The sequence below is a fragment of the Falco punctatus genome (genome assembly GCF_963210335.1).
Source record: "Falco punctatus genome assembly, chromosome: 4".
NCBI lineage: Eukaryota > Metazoa > Chordata > Aves > Falconiformes > Falconidae > Falco > Falco punctatus.
Window position 1 is genome coordinate 94,535,473 of NC_137583.1, and position 22,974 is coordinate 94,558,446.

The 22,974-nt window shown below is 45.0% G+C and overlaps 1 protein-coding gene across 2 annotated transcripts in view; it reads left to right on the forward strand.

Annotated features, from left to right (window-relative positions):
• The window catches only part of EEPD1 (endonuclease/exonuclease/phosphatase family domain containing 1), a 63,471-nt gene that overhangs the window by 36,724 nt on the left and 3,773 nt on the right, over positions 1–22,974 (forward strand). The window contains exons 3-5 of one of the 2 annotated variants that reach the window (XM_080383326.1): positions 15,376–15,486; positions 18,822–18,956; positions 20,137–20,269. In XM_080383326.1, the coding sequence (XP_080239452.1) occupies positions 15,376–15,486; positions 18,822–18,956; positions 20,137–20,269 (379 nt within the window). The remainder of the gene's footprint in view (positions 1–15,375; positions 15,487–18,821; positions 18,957–20,136; positions 20,270–22,974) is intronic. The other variant, XM_080383327.1, reaches the window with a different exon arrangement.

Sequence of the window (22,974 nt, forward strand, 5' to 3'; positions counted from 1 at the left end):
TGCTCTTTATTTTTCAAGTACAGGAGGGAAAAAAATAGTAGACTAGAACAAAATCCCTTGTCCTGCCTGCTTGCAGAGTCAGGTTTTGTGAACACGTGCTGGGTTGTGCATTTGTAAATCATTATATATCTATGTTATATTGCAGGAATACAGAATATTATTAAATGATAATATTTTAATGTTCATTGCAAGACTGATTTTTTTCTGGTTTTTGAAGGGGAGTTTTCTTTAAAGTAGCTATGGACATGATAACCTGAAAGTGTTTTTCTATAGAATACTTTCTAGTCTCTCATAGATGGTTTTGAACTTTTGTAACCTTATTTCTAAAATTCAGTGCTTAGCTTTGAAAGTCTTATTATATCTTTTTGACATTTGCATGGGAACCCAGATTGAGCAGCAGCACACTGGTGAAGAGCAGTGCCCCCTGAAATGGCTTAGGGGCACACACTGGTGTTTGTGCTGCAGACTAGCTCCATTAAATCAAATCACATTGAAGTTAAGGGCACGTGTAGCGAGTCTCTTGAGAACCAGGACCTTGAGACAATATCAGAAAATTATCTTGCACTGCAAAGCGCAGTTTACCATCACATATTTGAAATGGGTTGACGGTCTGGGAGACAAGGCATATGAAGCAGCAGGCTGTTGGAGCAGGATGGGAGAACCCACTTGAACTGTTGGGGTCTTGAGAAGATGGCAACCCCCTGTGGGCATGTCGCAGTAAGCTTTGCCCTCGTGTAGCAGAGTGCCACTGTGCTTCAAAAGCCTCGCATCAGTTATTTACTGATTGCTTACAGCAGAGGGGTTTAATGCCATTCTGACTGTCTTGGATAATTTGTTATCTTTAAATGTTTTTCCCACCTTGGCCATCAAAAATAAATTGATCATGCCGTGAGAAGCTTTGTGTCATGCAAAGGCACAATTGTGTCTTTGTTTAATTTCCTAAATCCTAATGTTTTGGCAAATTTGGCCAATGTGACCCTTTATGCCAAAGATCTACCACACCTGACTGCATTTATGCCTGGGTTGCTGAGACAGGAGGAGTCATTGGCAGGGTTTCATTACAGCTCATCCTGGCTTGGGACAAGCTTGTGTGACCCTTGGATGCTGCTCATCAACTGGTTTGTTTCTCTGGGGTGCCACGGGCGCCTGTAAGCACTGCAGAAGGGGTTGTTGCTTGTGGAGCTGGACCCCAGCACTGTGCTTGCTGTCATTAAGAGGAACGGAAAAGTAGTAATTTATCTCTGTGAAACAGGACCAGGTCACATAAGAACACAGATCTTTACCTGAAGAAAATTCTGGGTCAGAGACAGGCTTCTTTGCATTTGTTTTGGCCATAGCCCATCAGACCTGTTCCAGCACGTACTCCGTGTGAGCGCTCTCACCGTCAGCTTAAAACTAAGCTTACCTTGAACCTTCAAATCGATCTCTTTCCGCCCCCCAGCTTCCTCGCTGAGCTTGCCCTGGGGCTGGGGGGTTGCCTTGCTGCTGTGCCTTTGCTTCAGAAGTGCCGCTGCCGTTTGCCAAGGGCAGCGACAAATACAGATGGCAAGATGTCAGGGGACGGCTTGCGGTCCTGACAGCCTCGTCCCCACAAGGGTTCAAGGCCTCTCAGGCTTTAGAATGAAGTATCTCGGTCACGCAGGTCTGTTGGTGCTGTGTCCTGTGTGAAGCATCTCTTCCTTTCGCAGAAGCACAGCTCTGGGGGAGACCCCCAGGGACGCTCTTGCCCCAGCATGTTTTTGAGTACTTTACTGAGTCTAATTTGGGGAAGTCCTTAATTGCACATGAAGAATTCTACTTGGCAAGTGTTAATTGTATTGGGAAAGGGGAAAAAAAATAATTGTCCTGAGGGACATGCTGTTTTTATAGTTTAAAAATAAATCTGTTTAAGTAATTAGCAGATTGAACTGCCTAGCCAGGTGACATTTCACATTGGTTGCTGGTTTAACGTTTAAATCTGTATCCTTTTCCATAGGCAACAAGTATGCCAAAATGATTGTTCTCATTGGTGCTTGGTGCCAGTAGGGTGTGCAGGAAGGGTCATCTGTATAGTAAGAAAAATAAAAATATTCTTTGCATTCTGCCAAATGTTCCCCCCTGCACTTTTCAGGCATTAACACAGGCTCTTGAGCTCATTTCTCCTTCAGAGGTAGGCTACTGAGACAAGTTAAATAATCTGTACAACAATGTTATATTTAGTAACCCCCTGACAGCTTTTTATAAGGTATGCCTGCTTTGTGAGCAAGCAACAGTAACCCATTATTTTCCTATTTGAGTATTAATAAGCAAGTGCATCTGCTGTTACTTGAGATGAGAAAGGGCTGTCCGCTTGACTCCACAGGCAGAGCGGTTTGGCTTCTCATCTAGGAAATGCAGATCATGTAACTCTGATCCACAGTTTGTGGAAGTGTGGAATTCATCTGCGAAGTGATGAATATTCTGCTTGAAGTTGGAAGTGATCTGTCTAGGCTGGCATGAGGGATATGCTGGGTGGGCTGAAGCACGGTAGGGAGTTGGGGTGAGAACTGTGGTTTGGTTCGGGGATGATTTTTCTGAAGTTGATGATAACTTGCAGCTTGAAAATCAGGGTCGGTAACATTGGTTTTGCTGTCGAGTCTGTGCCGGTGATGGCAAATTTATGCACCGTGAGCTACGTCCATCCAAGAGGTCAGTGAAAGGAAAGTGAGAAGGACAAAGTAATGACCAGTGGGCTTACATTGCCTGTACAGGGGTTTTTACCTTCACTGGAGAAGTCTTGGAGGTCACAAATCAAAAGGGATTGGAAGTCTTTCACCTGGCATTCAGAAGTAGAGGTTCTGTAGCTGTGAATCACAGGATACATTTGCTGGGCACTGGGAGAGGCAGCGACATAGCTTCCAGCCTTCTTAGTACAGGAAGGGATCTCTTCTGTCTGCTGGCCAGATGTTACATGGGCATTTCTGCTGGTGTGGACATGAAGAGTTGAGATGACAGAATGAGAAAATTCTGATCAGCCTCCTCCTCCACATAGGTTTCCCCTCCACTGCCCCATATGAAGAGTTATATCTCTTTCCTCAAAGAGAACATCTTTACCCTGTGGAATAAAATGTAAAGCTTAGCACTGTTAAGCAAGCAATCCCTATGATCTGTGCTCTTTTTATTTTTACTACCTCCCTCAGCAGTACTGATGGCTGGATTTGTCTCCCATGATGTGGAATCTGCTTCCCAGGTTTCTGTGCCCATAGGAAAGCCCAGGTATCTGTATTTGGGAGGTGTTTGCTAGATGCAACCCCTTCCCATTTGTGCAGAATATCCATACTGTGCCTGAGGAATCGAGGAGCCACAACTGGGGTGATACTGGGGAGCTGGCATTATTTTAGTAAAGGAAAATTAACCTGCCCATCATTGATCAGAAGCAGCTTTTTTCTGAGGGGAAACGCAATGACAAATGTTGCCCGCTTTTCCAGGGTAGGACCCGGGAGATGAGGACAAAAGGGAATGCTTGTTTCTTTCTAGTGGCATCGCTCTAACAGTGCCATTTCAGCAGCAGTCAAAAACGGGTTTGTAAAATGCTGAGCTGCCCTGTGCGTTCCCTGCTGCAGCCTTCTACTTTCTACGCAGCACACAGAGAATTTTAACTAAAAATCTGCTTTTGTTTTCTCGATCCAGTGTACTGTTTCCTCCAGATATTATCTGAACATAAAAAGTATGACGTCAATTGAGGTTCCAGAATTTCCAGTATGAAATGCATCTGCTGGAGGTTTTTATTTATCTTTTGTCTGCTATTTGGGTAGATTGAGCCAGATCAGTGTTTAATCATGATTAAGCCCATTGTAATCTCTGCTCTTTATAAAATCCCTCTCGGAGCAGGTTGTTTATTTGTGAACGGTTACCCCTAGGAGCTCGTCGGTGTTTGGAAGAGAGGTGCTGTTTCCCCTTGCAGTGGCGAGTGTAGGCACATCACTTCTTGTTGGCAAGGATATAAATATGTTTGTGTATGCACTTGCTAGGGCGGTTGGAAGTGAGCTGTAACATGCCTTGACATGGAGCAGCTGGTCACCTGAGGCCATTTGATGGCCCGTCACCATGTCCTCAGTGAAAACCCCCAGTGGCTGGTCGTGCAGTCAGTGCTGCCCTTGCAGGCAAGCGTCGTGCCCTGTGTATAAGCTGGCATTGGCATGGGAGCTGCCATCCATGTCTCCTGGAGGAAGAGTGGTGAAGGGCTGTTGACACCCCCCTTCAGGGCGAGGGTCTACCACTGCTGTCTGAGCTCTGCAGCTGCTGGGATGTATCTGTTGCCCCTGCAGCCAAAATGTCCTGCCCTGTTGCTGCCATTAGTTTTTTGGAGAGTGCGGTCACAGAGCCATCCCAGAGAGGTAGGGACGAATTGTTATCCTTGATTTATGGAGGCGTGCTGGAGTTGCAAGGAAATCACATGATCTTGGCAGAATCACCTAAGATGACCGACTCTGAGCCGAGTCAGGAAGTGAACCTCACTCTCCTGAGTCCCAGGCACTCTTCTAACGCCAAGACAGTCCTTCCTCTTTGATGTGAATTGCTTTTACTGCAGTAGGCGTGTACCCCAGAACTGCAGTTAGTTCAGCACTGAGTGTGTGCGTATTTTTAAATGCCATGAGCTCCCCATACACTGAACTGGCCCGTCTTGCAATCTTGCTTCACTTCAGAGCTGTTAAAAAATGATAAGGCAATTGGCAGTGAAAGAATTAGTTGCTGTAAATGAGTTATATTTACTGCCTGTTCCTAGAACTATCCTTTCCAGAAAGAGGTTGACTCATTTGAAACTTAAGTGCATGTGGATGTCCTCTAGAGTCAGCTAAGGAAATGGCAGTCTTGCTTTCAGAGAACAGAAAAAGGAGATGTAGACGTGGCCACTGGCTCAGTCGGGACCTTTCATCAGTCTCTTCCAGCCCTGTTGCTGCCTTATTTTTCTGTTCCCCATTTCTAGAGAGGAGAGGTAGAGTCCAGTCTCTCACTGTCTCCTTTGCCTTTTTCACCCTTGGGATGGACTTCTGCATAATTCATCAGCTGAAGAAGGTTGCCCTGTTCCTTCAAAGCCATCATGTAGTCATGATTGACCGCTCAGAGCAAAAGGAGATTATTACAAATTGTCAAACTGATTTTGTTTTAATTCTTTTTCTTATCTTATTCCCTATTACTTACCCTTTTGCTCTCCCGCACCCTTCCTGTATTTCCCCCTATCTCTTTCCCTTGGCTTGCTTGTTTATCTGAGTGCAGGTGGGACTCTGGGGTGCAAAGTCTTTTTCGCAGGCTTCACCCCCTGGGGTCAAGAAATCTCAGGGCGAAGGGAAGTATAGCTGTTATTGGGAAGGAACCGTTTTTGGCTGGGTGGACCTGAAAACAGTGTTGACACCGTTTCTTGCAATACAGGAGGCTTGTTTGGGATTATCCTACCCACTAAATTGACTTGGGAACCCTGCAGCTATATAGTGTTTGCCTCTGGCTTTTCAATTCTTCTCCTCCATTCTGTCCTCTAGGAGGGATCTAGATGGCTAGAAGCTTAAGGAGATGTGTTGGTGGACCTTATAGCTCTGGCCAGCTCCGTGATGATTTCAGTATCTCTTGGTATGGGACCTTGTCTTTCCAGGCCCCTCTGCTGCAAACTACCATCAAGTGGTCAGTGGTGCTGGAAGCACAGACCCTCATCTACTAAGATCTCTGGCATCTTTGGTCTTGGCTGGAATTTTTAATCTTGAGTTGCATTGTCCGTCAATGTTCTGATGATCTGTGGACTTTGATAAACAAAACACTAGAAGCCGTGCTGTAGACATCACAGGGAGCCGTGGAGAGCACAGATTGCTCTTAAAATGTTGTCCTTTAGGAGATGCCCTCCGCTCCCCTAGAGCATGGCTGTACCTCTCTGAGAAGTGGTGGTGTGGAGATTGTTTGGTGCACTAGCTTGGCATGCTCTTGTGAGGCATCTAATCTTGTCCCTGAACAGAAGCAAACCTCACCCATTAGTAAAGTAATTCTCTGCACTTCTGGAACAAGGAGAAAGAGAAAATAATGTGTTTACAAATGCTGGTATGTGTTTAAGTTTTGTTTGTGGGTGGTAGAAGTAATAGAGGTCCTTAGTCAGTCCTTTTTCTGGCTTTCTTCGAGAAGATGGCAGATGGCAAAGCAAGTTCATAGAACAGGACCACTTCTAAGAATTATCAGCAGCTTTGGGGAAGGGTGGGTTGTTTTTTTTTCCTTTTTAATAGGCCAACATAGCAGCAAGGGTGTTTTAATGTCAGCCCAAATCGTTAAGTAATGCATATGCTTTCTGTGGGGAGCCAGAGCCCATGGCATTTGTTAGAGCAGAACTTTGGTCAGGGCTGGAGGACAGTCCCGTAGACTCTGTGGAGGGTGCGGTAGTGCATGAAGACAGAAAACCATCTGTTACTCATGCAGACCTGTAAGTAAAGAATGTGCAACTTCAGAGGGGAATCAGTATCAAATCAGGCTCTCTAAATTAGGGGCTAGAGGTGTGGAAAACAGTCTGAGATGTGTATGAGATTTTTTTAAAAAGGGTGAGATGACATGTCCTAATGCTAGCAGCCTGGAAGAGATCCTTCTAGTATTAAGTGTCCAAAAAAAAAGTAATGGAATAGGATGTGAGATAGATTTAAATAACTTTACAGAAGGAGGCACAGTGTTCTGTACAGTGGCATAACCAATGCCCAAAGTAAGAATAAATATTTGAGACTGGCAATGGTTGTGAGTCATATTTTATATTTTTCTCTTCCTTGTTTTTGTGTTCGTACCACGGGAAGGAATGCTTGCTCTAAGCAGAGATGTAAATCTGTTGGGGAAAACAGTTATACTAACAGTAGAAAAGAAATGGATGGAAGTAAAATGCCCAGTGAATAACTATTTTTGATGCAAGGCACTGTAGAGGCAGCCAAATGGGGACCTTGTAATAATGAGGGCTGTGCCTTTTTCTTGTGTCACAGCAGTTTTCTTAACACACTACTTTTATTCCTTCTCATACTGCACATCAGCACGGTCCCATCTGTCTTTACCACCATGCGCATGTCAGGAGGGCACAATTTTTTAAATAAATAAAAAAAACCACAAAAAAAAAAATCCCAAGTCACTTTCCAGCACCTCTGGAAATTAGTAAATTTTTATCATGGGAGTGGAGAGGGAGACCTAGTTATTTTACATGCTCAAGCAGCTTTCCTTGATTAATAACATTCAAAGCTGTAATCTCCCTTTTCCCTTTTGGGTTTGTTTGTTCTTCTTTTGTATTAGCACATTTTTTTCCCCTCCTTTTTTCCTCTGGCTGAAGGCAATGTACGGGTAAGGAGATTTTGATCGTGGCAATTCGATACAGCTCACTGGATGGTTTCTTTTTTGTTGGTTTGTTTTTGTTTGGGTTTTTTTTTGGGTTATTATTTTATGAACAAGACTATTTGGGTCTAATGTTTCATAGGATGATTTCCCGTTTGCTTTCCATATTAAGGGCTAGGTTCTGATAAACTGATTTTCACCTCATGTAGTGTGAGCAGATCCTAGGTGAGTAAGGTTGTACTGGCGGTGCTATGGTTTTACACCACACCGCAGAAATCGATTCCTGAGTTTCACATTTCATGAGAAAAGAATTGGCCTGGGAATTAAGCAGGAAAAAAACCCCAAAATAATGAGGGGTTCCCAGAAAGGCACCGACTCCTGGTTGCCGGGTGCCTTATATCTAGTGCACGTGAGCATGCCGCTTTGGTCTCTGAGCATCTGCACAGTCCCTGGCCGTGCAGAGCGGTGGCAGAACAGGTCAAAGCGAAGTACATGGGCTCTGCCTAAAAGTGCAGTAGCTCACTTTGTGCAATCTCCTTGTGTCGGTCACTGCTTGAAGCAGTAGCTGTAGTAATACACTTACAGCAGTATTTCTGAAATATCTGATGCCGCACCGCTCTGCTGATCTCAGTGATACCTTCCCTAAGCATATAGCTGTGTTCCCAGAGAGGTCTATCTCTGGTGGCAGAAGTGGCAAAATGAAGCTACTCTTCTTCCTTTGGAAATAATGAGTTGGGGGAAAAAACTTGGAAAAGCACCTGCGTATTTATAACAGACAACATTGTACTAAGTAAATAATTCAGTCTTGGAGTGGCTATGATGGTAGCACAGCTAACCAGCTGAGCAGGCTGTTTTATGACAACAAAAGTGTAGCAGAAGTGTTTGAATTCAACCATTCATCTCTCCTAAAAGCAGCTTGATGAAAAAGATAACCTCATAGTCATGAGGCTGCTTTTTATTCTTCTTTATATCACATCGGTTCCCTTAGCATGCCATTATTGCTGCTAATGATTATACCGCCTACTTATGCAGAACAAAACACTCTTTTGCAAAGGCTTCAAGAATAAATTGCAAAGATTTGTGACCATCCCTGCCAACTTCTTGAGCCTTCAGTCCTGTATTATATTTAAAAATAAAAGAAGTCCTTAAGGGTACAAAAAGAAGTAGTCAGGAAATATCTTCTGCAAAATGAGTCTGTCCCATGAAGTACAAGGAAAAAGCTCGGCTTGTGAATGGAAACATGAAAAATTAAAAACCCACAAAACTCCTACATGGAGGTTGGCAAATGTGGGTGCTCTTTTCCACAGGGGAAGGGCAGCATAGGTTTCTACCAAGCATCTGTGAAGACAACTTCCCATTAAACGGCAAACTGACTGAAAGATGTTGTGTGTCCCATTTTGCCTGTAGGTGGCTGAGCATCCCCTAATTCTTCAGCAGTGGACCCAGCACTTAAAATGTGTTAGGGGAGTTATGGCATTTCTTCTTTCAGTTGTTTTGCTGTTCTGCACCAAAGGTTTCCGCGTCTTCCTTTTGAAGATCTATAAAAAGACATTGTTTATATAAATAATCACTTTTGTTTAGGATGAAGGTAGGAGAACACACCCGTGAATGATCTGCATTGTTGTCCTGGGAACACTATGATTAAAGGCGAGCAGAGAACTGATTTTATGGGCTAAATCTGTTTTTTTAATCATATATTCAAAGATAAAGAAAGTAATTTCCTCTTAGATATTACAAAGAATTAAGCAGTTGGGTGGCTGTGGTGAGCTGTAACTCATCTGGGAGGGCAGTGTAGAAACTCACCGCTAAATTTTTCCAAAATAAGTACTCAAAAAAGAAAACAAATAACTTGGGAGTGCAAACTTAGGCTACTACCACTCCCCAGCTGATTCTGTAAAGCCTGACTTAAAAAAATAAATATCTAATTTGATTCAAACAAGTTCGTATATGGAAACAAATCATTACATGCATAATGTTAAGCTTATCAGCATAATTATTTCCCGCACATTCATGAAGTACAATGGGTGAGTAACACAGCAGTGGTGGGAAGAGAGGCACCTGTCCAGCTGGATTTGCATCCACGGGCTGGTTCAAAACGGGACCAGGCTGGTGCAGGGGCTCAGGTACCTGACGCAGGAAGCGATGCCTTCCATTTGAAAAGCTTTCCAATCCTGCCGTGCATCATGTAGCTGCTACCTCACCCCAGGGGTGCCTGAATGATGGAGTCCTCTGGTGCTTTGTTTTCAGGCTCCTGGTGCCTCTCTGCAGACCCAGAATTACCCCCGTCTGAAGCAGGCAGAGCGGGCTTGGACAACTTAGTTTCTAGTTATTTATGTGTGTATATATATGTGTGTGTGTATATGTATATATAGTTAGTTAGTTATGTATAGCTGGGCTTGAAAAATAAGCCTTTCTCATCCTGTCTCCTCGGAGGAGCTCAGACCCAGAAGTTGCCTTTTTGAAGTGTTAAGCTTAGAAGTGGTCTTTAGTGCAAAGCCGGGAATTGGGATCACCACGGGGCTGCCAGGCGGTGAGGCTGCGGTGCATGTTTGCTCTCCAGTCCGTAACGTGGTGCCTGGAGGAGTCATTTAGGAGCTGAGTGAGAATCTGATTACCAAAGGAAGGATTTCTGTCCGTCTGAATTGCTGGGTTGCACTCTAACAAGCAGAAGCAGCACATTTTCCATAAGAAATGACTCCTGCTCAAGCTGATGAAAAAGCTGTAGGTGCCTTCAGATGGACCAGGGCTTGGGGTCCCAATATGCATGCACGTGAGTCCAACAAATGAGCTCTGTATGTCCGTCGCGTGCAAAGGCACATAGAGGTGGTGACTGTGCCTATAGGTACTGTATCATTTCTGAGGATTTGGCTGCTGCTGAAGGGCTCTGCCTTGATTTCACTGCTGACAATGAGTTCACAGAGCTCTTTGAAGGATGCATTAGGTAATGTTTGTGAATAACATGGAGGATGGCAAGCATTTATTTGGACATTGGTCTGGATGGTTTGGTTTAGCTCTAGGAACAACAAACCAGTACATAAAGGATGGGAAAGTATTGCTCCAGGTCTCGATGACCCAGTGCAAAGAGGACACTCTAGCGTGGCAGAAGGGACAGATGAGTTTTCCAAGACTAGTTCTGTGGCTGTTACACTTTCAGTAGATGGGTTACTTGTCTTTTCAGCTCTAACTTCATGGTGTTGGCCAAGTATGACCCAAGAGGGAGAAGTAGAAAACTTTTTCCAACGCAAATGTGCAGATATGGCTGAGACTGAAACTGATTCCCTGGAGGGGGGTGGTTCTCCTTTGAAAACACTCATAATTATCTGTCTATCAGACCCCCATCCACCTGCCAAGTTTCATTTGCCTTTATGTAATATCAATGCTTGAGCAACACAAACAGTAAATATTATGCAGTCTTTAATGAAACCTTTTTAGAAGGGACTGGTTGAATGGGTGAAAAATGTTTTGTCTTAACAGAGGGCCACGCCGATTTTCTTTCTTGTTATTTGTATGGTTCCTCTGAATAGTGTTCGTGAGTGCATCCCCCATGCCAGTGCATGCATATATTTCTTGTGTGTGTATTTTTTGGCTACTTTTGCAAACAGGAAAGGGATGCACTTGGGGGAAAGGCAAACAGGCAGCGAAGGCCTGAGGCCAACACTGTTGTTGGTGGGAAGTGGGATCCAACGGTGAGTCTCTGTTTCAGGCTTTAGCCATAATAACGCTTCCTTTCCCTGCTGTTATATTTGGTTATGGAAGAATCCAGATGGAACTGAAAGGTCTGGTGCTCCTCTGTGTCCCCTTCCTAGTTGCTTCTGCCTGTGGGAAGTGGATGCAGTGTTGTTCAACTGCAGAAGCACGTTGAGCATCCTGGCCATGCTGTGTCCTGCATCCCCTCTTGGCTTGCTTTGCATTGCCATGTGTGGCTGCACCAGGACAACAGTCCTGAAGCCTTTGACCTTTCCTTTGTTTGGTGTGCATCTCTGATACTCATTAAAGGCTGCTCCCTCTCACCTTTCATGCCCCTCTACTTAAAAATAAAGGAACTGTGTGTATGTGACATCTAGAAATGTAATATTTATTCCCTAGCTCTCATCTCTCCTCCTAGTTAAGAGAAATCAAAATCACCTTTGCTTCAATGAAGTTGTTTACCTTTACTGCAGTGCCCTTTTGGCCTGAAAGCTTCTGCGGTAATTAACTGAAATGGACAGTTAATTGCTTTGAGTGCCTTTCTAAAGTTCAGGCAATGATTACTGCACTGAGTCGTACCATGTCATAACAGCAGGCTCACCCTGGAAGCTCCTCCTCACCGTTCCTGCTCTCCTCACCCTCCTTACAGCCTCTGCTCTGACTCCAGGTCTGGTGTGAAAGCATCCTCAAATGAGGAATCACTGTCTAGTAAGAAATGTGTAATATATTAAGCCCTAAGACATTATTTTTCTGGGTCATATTTAGTTTCCTTAGGGTTTAGAGGCAGTGCACCCTCATTTTGAGCAGAGGTACTCACCTCAAGGGAGGTCGCTGGCTCGGTGTGGTCCCCAGTGCTGGTGTTACAGGAATAACGTGACACAGCACGGAACGATGTCAGCATCTGGAAGAGGTGACCCTGCTGCACCTGGTTTGGGACTGGCTGCACAATACAACCTGAAACAAAGATTAACCTGGGAGTCGCATCCTGAACAAGAGGTGGTGAGGTCTGCTCATGGGCTGCTGCAGGGTGCTCACTGGCATCTCTCCTAGCGGGGCAGTTACTGCACTGGAAAGGATTTAGCTTAGTGCATAAATTAGATGCTCTTGCTGGCAGTGCTTGGAGTGTCTTGGGGAGGCAGGTGGGTGTGTTAGGGAGTCTGTAACTCTGTTATAACCTCCAGCATGTGCCTGCCCAGGATACATTCTTCTCCCTGCTCCCAAGTCCAAGACCCCTTGCCTTCCACGCTCCAGTCCCTCCTCAAATGTGTTTTCCCAGCTTCTTCCAGCTGCCCTCTGTTCTTTTCCAGCATCAGTCATAAGCTCATTCCTGTACCCGTCTCCACTTCTGGAGCGGCTGGGAGCAACAGGCACTGGCTTCTTATCAGGGTGGACAAAGAGTAATTACATCTTTGGATCCTCCCTGCTTGGGAAAGTGATGTGTTGCTGATGAGCGAAGGTGACAGGGTTTGTCCCAGTTCCTGGGGTGGTGGCCCATGCTGGCATCTTGCAGGCCACATGGGGGCAATGGGCAGGTACCTGGCACAAGGGGGTTGACCCCTCAAGAGCACAGGCGGCTCTTTGCTTAGAGCGTGCCTGGGGCCCGGTGCTGCCGAGTTCCTGCTCGCCAGCAGCACGGCCTACCCAACAAAAACCAGCACCCAGCTGCAAGAAAGGCGGCCGTGGCATAGGCGTAGTCCAGGGCATCCTTGTAAATAAGCGCTGGTGCTGTTGGTAGATTACTATGTGTGTGAGTTTTGAGTCAGTATGTGTAGGATTTAATGAAGAAGCTGATTAACTTGCAGCCTGAAAGGCTCTAGAGAAAAAGAAAACAAGAACTTTTTCCTTAGGAGGATTTGAGGGGGGAAAAAGGTTGTTTTGACTGACTGAGATTTTAATTTTGATTTTTCTTTACACACGAAGAACTGCTTCTCAAAGGGATTGGCATAGCTCTAACTCAACTTTGCAGAGGAGGAAGGGCATTTTTTATATTTCCAATGTGGGCTAGGAGCTTGTCTGTATATTTTTACCGTATGAGGGAAAGTGTAATGTTGTTTGACGTTGGGTTTTGTGAGCAGAACAACACGATTTGAGAAATGCCCTTCTCACTTCAGCAAAAAAACATGACCTAAGCAAGTATGCTGTCACGGCTTAAAAATCTGTGTGCCTGTAAACCCTGGAAAATGGGCACAGATTAAAGTCAGCTGCTGTAGGCCAAGTTCTCCGTTGATGCAACTGTACCCAGAATGGGCTGATGGCTTTTTTTCTGAGCAAAGCGTGTAATCTTATTTTTCATCTTTTTGTATGAGCAAAGTTAAATCAAGACCTAAAAAAAACCCAACAAACCCAAACAACAAACAAAAAGTCAATTTGGCAGAAACAAAATATTCAAACTAGTTGACTGCAGATGCTCTTTTTAATAAGGTGATTGTTTCTGTAGGATTTGTTTAGCTCTGTTGTATACTTTATGCTGGCTGGACTTTTTAGGCAGCTGCAACCCAGAGATAAGTTAACTCTTTTTTTGGGTTACAGTTCAACCATTTTTTTTTTCTCTCATTTAAGTTATTTAAATGTTAGAAAACTCATTCACCAAATTCATGCTGTTCAAAGTCATCAGAATTACATCAGGAATGAAAAGTTGTTGCGGCTGTGATTTATTGTGTCTATTAGGGCAGCACCTGGTAATCGGTTGAGAGCAGAGCTGTGTTCCCAGGCCGCGCAGACACCCGGTGTGCCTTCTCACTTCATAAATCAGCCCAGCCCTAGTGCTGCCTGAAGGTATATAGCAGACAATAACGCGGTATGTTAAAGTGGCATCTTGAATAAGAAGCCCCATCTGATCTCTGCATTTCAGAAAACCGTTTTCAAACATGTGCCAAGAACTTTCACTTTGGGTGTGCAACCAAAATGACTCAGCCTTTCGAGGCAAAAAGGGGTTACGCGTATCTGAGAAGCTTACAGCTTCAGCCTCCAGGAACTTGCAGACAAGGCAGTTAGGAAAAGAGCAGGGTTTGGTTTTTATTTTTGAGTCAAAAGATATAATAAACGTGAGAATAGCTGTCCCATCATTTTGCTGATACCCATGCAGGAAGCACTTACATCCATGCAGTTTATCACTCTAGCACTATGAACGTTGGCATGTCCCACTGCAAAGAGACACTGTCTAGGGGAGGTTACCGTTCGCCTTGAAAACCTCTCTGCATTAAACTGCTGCTTGATTTGGAGGGACACGCTGGATACAAGATTTTGTCTGAGGATGCTCTTTCATTGTGAAAAAACTCTGTGTTTCAACACAGGTACTCCAGCGTCAGGTATAACAAAACAAGGCACAGTGGAAGCCCCCGTTGCCCTTCTACAGCGATTTACTTTACACCAGCCCCTTTCTCCGCAGCCAGAGCTGCTGCGTGGCTGGGGTGCTGGGCTGCCAGCTCCAGGCTGCTGGTCCTGACAGCAGCTTTGCAAAAGGCTGTAGCTCTTCCTGCCTTCAAAAAAAACCCCTTTATTTTGAAACTCCTGGCAAAAAGTCTTCTATATTGCCCTTATCAAGGGGTTTCAGATTCCAGATTTTCCAGGGCATAGTTGTTGTTGTTGTTATTCTTCTCATTATTGTTGCTGGTTTTATTATTGTTGTTGTTGCTGTTATTATTTTTATTAGTAGTAGTTGTATTATTATTTCAATCCCAAGATGTTACCCAGGTGGACTTGAGGGCTTTCCGTGGTGTCCACAGTTACAGCGTCCCTGCTGTGTTGGCCATTAGGGCGCAGCCTCTATAGCTCTGACCGTGTGCTTGGACACACGACAGTGTCAGAAGGATCTGCTGGATCCAGGTGCAAATGTGCAGCTGATCCTTTTGTGCACGGTGAGTCTCAAGCATGTGTCCCTGGTGTAAAGTCAGAGGAGCCTTAACCCCAAACGCCAGCTATTGAGCTTGGTTACTCTTCTTGTGTTGCACCTTGGCTTCGGTGTTGGAGTGGATCCAGCCACACCACGGGGGCTTCCTGCCCCCCGGGAGGATTCAGCAGCTGTTGGTGAAGCCCCTAGGGGGGTGGGATGCGGTGCAGTCAGCATCTTTGGAGGTGGCACAGAGGAGCCTCCTTTCCAGTCAAACAAATGGCTTTGGAGGGGGAAAAAAAAAAAAGAGTCTGAGGGAGAAATGATTTACTCGTGGCATTTTCGCTGAATTATTTTAATTTTTATTTATCTTCATGTAACTTCCAGCTGGGGGTGAGTCAGCCTGGGGTGTGACCATTTCCTTTGTGAACCTTCAGGGAGGGCAGAGAGTGCAGCCTGTCCCCCCATGGTGTCTCATACCAATGCCTTGCTACATGCTTTATTTTGCAATTTTTTTAAAACCCTACCAAGCTGATTTTTTTTTTACCCCTTTCCTCTCTCTCTAGTTTTGTACGGAGCTGAACCAGCCAACGCTGCCAAACATCCGCAAGTGGAAGGGCCCTAGAGGATGTTGGAAGGGTGTTGTTTCCGAAAAACCCTCAGGCCAGCTACACAAGGTACATTAATCCCCAAGTCTGAACTGTGGCTTTGGTTTTTTTGTCCCCTTTAACCAAGGGCGTATTTTGAATGTTTAAGGCAAAACATTTTGCAAATTTTTTTTGGCAGTGTTTGCATCTCTTGTGTTTTAAGCTGCTCTTATAGCTTTCAATTTGACTGTGCGATTGATTTTTTGGAAGAATTGTTTTCCTCAGCCTGTGGCACACTTCTGAAGAGGAAGGTGTGTGTGTTTGGGGGAGGTATGGTGGATAAAAGCAGCATAGAAATACAGAAGAAAGGCTACATGTTAGGAGAAGGAAAGAGTCCTTGGTTTTGCCCCTGGCAGGCTGCAGTACTTCTGAATTTTTTTGTGCTGGGCACCTGAGCTTGTTCCCTAGCCCCTCACAGGCTGGCATTCGGAAGGGCTCCCCATTTTCCTAGTTTGCAAGTGAAGACCCCGCAGAGGAGCTGTGCAGCCTGCCATCCTCATCTGAAAGAGGAGTTTATCTTATGTGTTCCCCAAAGAGCTCTGCGCAGGTGTTTAAAATGCTAGACTCCCTTTGAAATCTGCACCGTGCTGCTCTGTGCTTTTCCCTGCAGCATCTTCTGCTGTGGGAATATAGAAATGTGCTGCAGTGAGGTCCTCATTTATAAGGTGGTGACAGCTGCACCTGCTACCCGTGACAGTATTCAAGGTACAGCTACATCGGGCTGGACACCACTAATGGTGCCCAAAAGCAGTTTCTCCCAAGGGATGTTTCTTTTTTTTTTTCCCTTTAAGGGTGCTAATGAGTTTTCAGAGCAAGGTTTTCAAGCTAGGGCTTGCTGCTGAATGGGATCATTCTGATGATGAAGTTATTGCAGTGTGGATGTTGTTGCTCGGCAGAAGCAGGAACCGAGACCTGTCATGTAATGAATAGTGCCCAGCAGTACATAGGACTGTCTCTATCTGTTCTGAGCACTGTCATTATTAAACATGTGGCTACAGTTGTCTCCCGTAATCGCTGCTCAGAATCTGCATTTCCTTAATTTGACTTTTCCAAATCAGGTTGCATCATGATTCACTGTTTTTAGACTGATGTTTTTGGAGGTGCATCTCCTTTTATTGCCCTTCTGAGTAAAATCCAAGAATGAGGAAAAAAAACCACCAAAAAACACCAAAGCAAAAACCACCATGTGAGCAGCGCAAGGACTGGACTCTGGCTGCCACTAGAAAGACACAGAGGGTGCGAATTGTCTGAGGTTTAACGCAATTTACATTTAATTCTGATGCAGAGTGTAAATCCCCTTCAGGACATTTTTATTCCTGGCTACAATTTTCCTTTGGAATCTCTTGTTAGGCCAGATCGTTAAAACACTGAATTTAAAAAGTTGTGTAAAGTGGTCGAAATTGTTCCCTCTGCTCTTTTTTTCCCCTCCAAGAATTATAAATAATTGTCTCAGAGTTTCTATATCCAGAATCTTTAGTCGGTTCTCTCCTTTTTTTGTTTCCAAAAGATATTTCTTTTGGAAAAGATAAAGTATGTTTCCAAAGATAACAATGAAAGTTTTGACTGTGGGCCGAGTAAATAAAAATCATCATCTGTCTTGTTTTACTGGTAGAGATGTAAGCATGAATGGTTCCCAAAATTATGGGAGACATCTGTGGCCAAGGTAAGAAGTGTGGCTGTTCCTTTAGCTGCTGTAACAAAAATCCGGCTGTGCTGGAGAACCCTCCGCTAAGCCAAGAAGTCTCTTTACCCCTTGGGCTGGTTAATGAGTCTGTCCGGTTTGAACACCGGGGACACAAATGCAATGCAGTGAAGTAACACGGTGTCACCCTGAGTACGTAGTGTCTTTGGCACCAGCTGGTCTCGGGACACTCTGCAGGGTTAAATAGTGGTGGATGGTGCTTCAGGCTGGTGCTTCCACCCATCCATGGGCATTTGGCCTTCAACCAAGCCATGCCTTTTGATCACCATGTGGACGCAAAGGCTGGAGCCAGGAAATACTAAACAGCTGTTGACAGCAGGCTTACTCTTCCACATCTTTTCCTATAGCAGTTTCAGACCTTAGACTTCCAGCTGGTGGAGTAATTTTGTCGGTATTTTGAAGGTGAGTTATTCAAAGGAGCTAGCAAAGGATTTTAGGCAACCTTAATGTTTTCTTTCAAGGCTCATGGGAAGTCAGCAGAGCACTTGTTTATTGCAGCTGAAATGGAAAAACCCCTCTTCCTTGTGATGGGTTTAATTACCATTCGCTAAGGGAAGAGGGTTTGAGTAATACCAAAGAAAATGGTGTTTGGGTGGTGGGAGGAGAGGCTGTCAGGCTTTGAATTAAATACTGCTGCTGGTGTGATTGGAGTGGGAAGCTTTCTGAAAATGCTAATTCCACATCCCAAAGTAATAAAAAAAAACACCAAACAAAAACAACCATGCAGGATGATAGAGCTGAAAGGATTGAAGAGCTGAGCATGAAATGTTTGAGCTGGAAAAGAGATAGAGAAGGACTGAGAGGTCTAGACCATATTTCACACCAAGAGACTGAATGAGCTCAGGTATTTTTAGCTTGTGGGTGACAGAAGGCTGCAAGGTGGCGTACGGCATGGCGGGACAGAACAAAGCATGCAGCATCGTCTACTGCAAGTCCTAGCAGTCACCCATTGAGACCATGAGGCACTGAGCTCAGGGTTAGACAAATGGGTAACAAACTACCTCACTACTGAGCACGCTCAGAAGAATCTGATGGCTTGCCTGGACTAGGAGGGGACCAAGGACAGTAGCAGCCCAAACACACGCACAAGAGGCAGCATCTTTATCTGTCACCCCTGCGGCGGTCCTGAATGCACTCCACCTGTGTAAGATAATACAATTTATAAAATTCTTGGCTGGCCTGAGCAGTGCTGAAGTTCCCTGGGTGTGTGATGGCCAGCCTGCAGGTGCAAGGAGCTGTGAGGAGCAGAACAGTGTGTTTCAGCTCGGTGCACTCAGTTTGCAGTGAAGTCGGTGGAGCTGCCTGGGAAGCACACCTTCCACATCTCGGGGGGGGGTTGCCCGGGGTGGGCCAAAGAAGCCTTTCCACCTGCTCTCTTTATCTCCTGCTGATAGCCCAGGATGCTGTTTCTCCTTTACACTTGTGCACAGTGAGCTGGGCTTCTTGCCCTCAGCAGGCGCTAAGCCCAGATATAAACCTGCATCATATTTTACTGCTACTGCGTGTTTTGGGAGTGATGTATGCCACTGCCAACAGAAACGGTGGTACTGAAACTTGTGGGTCAAAGTTTCAACCAGGGGGCTGCATTTGGGCAGAATGTTTTGGTTTTACCTTCTTGCTACCAGTTTTTCTTTCTCTTTTTTTTTTTTTTATTAAATTCCAGGGGGTTGAATATTCTGGCTTCCTCTGGGATACAACAGCTGGCATTGAACTGAAAGATGCCTCATTTCAGGAGAATGCACAGACTAATGGCAATGGGAAGCACTCATACCCTCACCCATATCTTGCACATTTCAAGGTAATCGACCCTTGCAGGTTCATCTTTTGTTAAAAAAAAAAATAAAAAAAAATAGATAAGATGGAAAGAGACACAGTCTTCTAACAGATAAAAATTTGTAATGAGGCTCTAACCCATCTCATCACTTCAGCACTGTGTCATGACTTGATTATAGGAAGGTGCTTAGTGAGCCTTAATACGTGTGGCAGATCAGCAGAATCAGTCCTTGCCTTTGCTGCTGCGGGAGCAAACCCTACCCTAAGGGAGCATGGGGCACGTGAGGGTTAGTGGATCTTCAGTACCATCCACACCCACTGAGAGTGTGGCAGAAGTCACCAGTCACCTTGTTCTGCTTCTACCAAATTACCACAGCAAGGATGAGGTGCATACCCAGATGAGATAGATGTATATGTAGAAGGCACAGTGCTCCTGGGAGACTCGAGCTGATCTATCTTATGTCGCTGGCATCCTGCAGTTTCCATTTTAAAGCTTTTTCACTAGGCTGAACCCATCTAAAAGAACATGTGTTTTGGAAGCTGTTCTTGTACACATGCTTGAGCGAACGTGCAAAGGGAGAGAGCCCATCTCTGCACAGGCTGTGATGGTGGGGTCTGGTAATGCTTTGAGAGAAGCCTTAATAAAATAATTATGGATAAATAAATTATTGATTATTAATATTTATTAATTAATAAGGTAAACAGGCCAATGATAGGAGTAAGTATTACTTGTGCCAAATGAGTCCCAGAGGGTAAGCAGAAGGTTGCAGGGAGTCAACAGCTCCTTTCAAGGTACATTAAGTTTCTTGGTTAGTCTCTGTGACGAGCCAGGGCTAATCACAAGAGAGTAGTAATTAGCCCATGTAATGACCATGACATTATTTGTAGCTTATTAACAACTGGTTTTGCATAAACTGATTTTCATAAGCAGCCAACTTCTTTCTGCAACCGTGGTCGAACGAAGCTGTTTGCTTACCAAACCAGTTTCCCCAGAACTGAAAGGGTATCACATTATTAAAAACAAAGCTGCAAAATGCTCTTCCTCCCAAAAACGAGACAAACCAAAGCACACCACATACACAGTGAAGCGAGTCCTAGTCACCCAGTCTTACTACCAAAAGTACTGGGAAGAGGCGCGTGGTTTTGCTTTGTGACCTTCTGTGCCCTGTCTGCATGGCATCAATTTCTCCTCCTTCCTCCCCCAGGTTGGGATGAACGAGCTAACGCTGGTTAACCTTCACCTGGCCTTGTTGTCCTCCACGGGAGAGAATACCGGCAAGAACCACGACAGCCACAAACTGGCAGCCTTTGCACAGACTTTGCAGGAGACTCTGAAAGGTAGGGCAGGTTTTTTTCCTGCCAGCTCTCACACACGTGCTGGCCAGTTTATTTAGTCAAAAGGAAATTTTAAACAACTAAAATCTGTCTCAGTGCGAGTTGCACAAATATCCTCGTCAGCAACTGTCTTCACCGGTATTTGTATCTGAATGGTGCACAGCGTAGCAAACGTGCTTTTCCCTTGCTCGTCATCTTACAGTCTTTCCTACTTAACACAAACAGCATGGGGGATCCTGCTGGCTTTGACACTACTTTTTCAAACAAAGTTCCTTCTGTTTTACCCTAGTGTAAGAGCAAGTTCAGCCAGGAAAAAAAAAAAAAAGAAAAAAAAGAAAAAGACACAACACCAGGGTTAAGACCTATTCCAAGTGCTTTGTGGAAATTACACCTACCTGCTGTCAGAACAAAGTTTAATGGCTTTATTTCCAAAAGCAATAGGTTGTATATATTTAATTTTTGGATAATTGGAAGCACTTGGGAAAACCCAATGCAAATCAGGAGATGGCTGCTAATGAGAAAAGAGAGCAAATCCTGCTTTGGTACCTGGGTGTAGCATTCAGGATAATTTTGCTGATTTCAGGTAAGTTGCTCTGGTTTTACACCAGGATGCAGGACACCAGAATGCAGATCTGAACATGAGAATTGTAATAGGCAGCTGAATTTCCTTACCTCATTTCTGAGAATTTGTTTCTTACTTTGAAGCTTGCAAATTAAATTCGATTTCCTATGAAGCAGAGCAGCATGCTTCAGATTCTAAATGTTGCTGATCTTGTTAGAGGAACAGAAAAATCTAGCCTTTTGTTTACTGCTTAACAAAGATGCATAAGGGTTACAAGGCTATGTGTGATGATTTTCAGCTTGGCCAAGTTTAGCAAGGTTGGTCACTTGGAAGCATTAATGTCCCTCTTCTATAACACAAGGCATTTGCAGTTTTTAGGTGTGTACTATTGTTTTTCCTTTTAAGCTGCAAGAAGTCAGTCAGAGCTATTTTTACGTGCTACTGATTGAAGTATTTGTCCAAGTACCTTGAAACTGGGAAGGATGAAGGTAAACAAAAGGATTGTTTGTTTGATCCCCAAAGGCTGAACTGAGACACAGATAAATGTGTAGCTCTTCTGAAGTCAACGAAGGTGCATTTCCACTGCATCTAAATTTAGACTGTTGGCGTTAGGCCTTCCCTTTATTTCATGTTTTTATTTTCATACAATAGGCATGCTAGTGCATGCTTGCTCTTGGCTTAGCCTTTCACAAAAGAAGAGATTCGGATTCCTCCAAACTTGTGGGATGCAGGTCTTGTTTTCTAAACAAATGGTAGTGCATATATGTTACTTTGAAGTACTGAATTACCCCACCAAAATGAATGTCCTACCTAAAATTACCACCATCCTTCAATCTCTTCCCAGTCAATCCATAAAATACGGGTGATGAGAACTGATTTGTTTGTGGGTACTGCAGTGATTTGAGTTTCTGCTACCATTTTGCTAACAGACACCTACTCTGTGATCTTCCATTCTTATGAAGAGGCACATGAACATCTGAGGAAATCTGGTCACTACCCACAGCCTGCTGTAATGCCGAGCACTGGTGTCCCCATATTTCTCCCATCAGAGCAGCGGGTGCTTGTTCCTTTCCCCCTCCTCATTCTTTCCCTTCAGCAGTACCAGAGAGATGCAGTGGCTGTTGGCTGCTCATAGCTAACTCTTTGCAGCAGCCTTTCTGCCTTCATTTAAGATCTCCACCAGTTCGTCTTCAGCGTGGTGACCATGGGAGCACACAGATGCTGTTTTGGGTGTGCTGGTAGTGCTTGGACCCAGGGACCAGGGTGTTGGCTTGGTCATCTTCTCCCATCTGACTTGGCCATATTCCGTGGGTTACCCATGCACCAGGCAATAGGCTTGGACCTTTGAATGGTGGTAGGGAGCCTCACATCCTTCGCATCGTCTGCTTCTCCTTGTCTCCAGGAAGGATTTAGAGGTTTAAGGGTCTGTTTACTTTACAAGGGGACTCTTTCAGGGCATGGGAAAGTTGGGGAGAGTGTCCTGCTTGGGACTGCCATGAAGCAAAAGAGCATTTCCTGGTTGCTGCAGGAGAGCAGATTTCAACACTGCAGACTTTCTGCAGGCACTGGAAATCCCTCAGCTGCCTGCTGGCACAGCAGGGCTAAATTGTGGCAGCGCTTTGCTTTGCTGGCCGGGAGGCCCCCGCGGGCCGTGCCAAAAGTCGCTGGTGCTGCAGTGAATCTGCGGATGCGTTTGAAAACAGACCAGGCTTTTTTTTCCTCACCTGAAGAGTTCTCTGTTGAATAGGGCAAGGTTGTTTAGAGCCCGATGGGTGTGAAGGTGGGGGGGGGGGGGGGGCACCCCTGAGGGGTAATGGGACGCATGCCTGTCTGCTGCCGTGTCCCACCAGCTGGAGGCTCTGGGTCTTTGTGGGAGGGTGCAGCCTGAGTGTGGGACCTTTACAGTGAAAGTTGGGTTGGCAAGGGAGCGCTTGCTGCTCTGCCCTGTGGGAGGAGAAGGAGGGACCAGATTGCATCAGCTGAGGAGCCTCTGGGTCAGGCAGCCTCTGCTGCCCTGGTCCCGAGGAGGAACAAGCCCTGCCAGTCTCAAAGTCTCAAAATCACAGCACAGCACCACTAGCATTGCCTCTGTTTTCCTTCTCCCCCCAGCTGATTGTAACTGTGGACATTGTGACCGCAGTTTTTT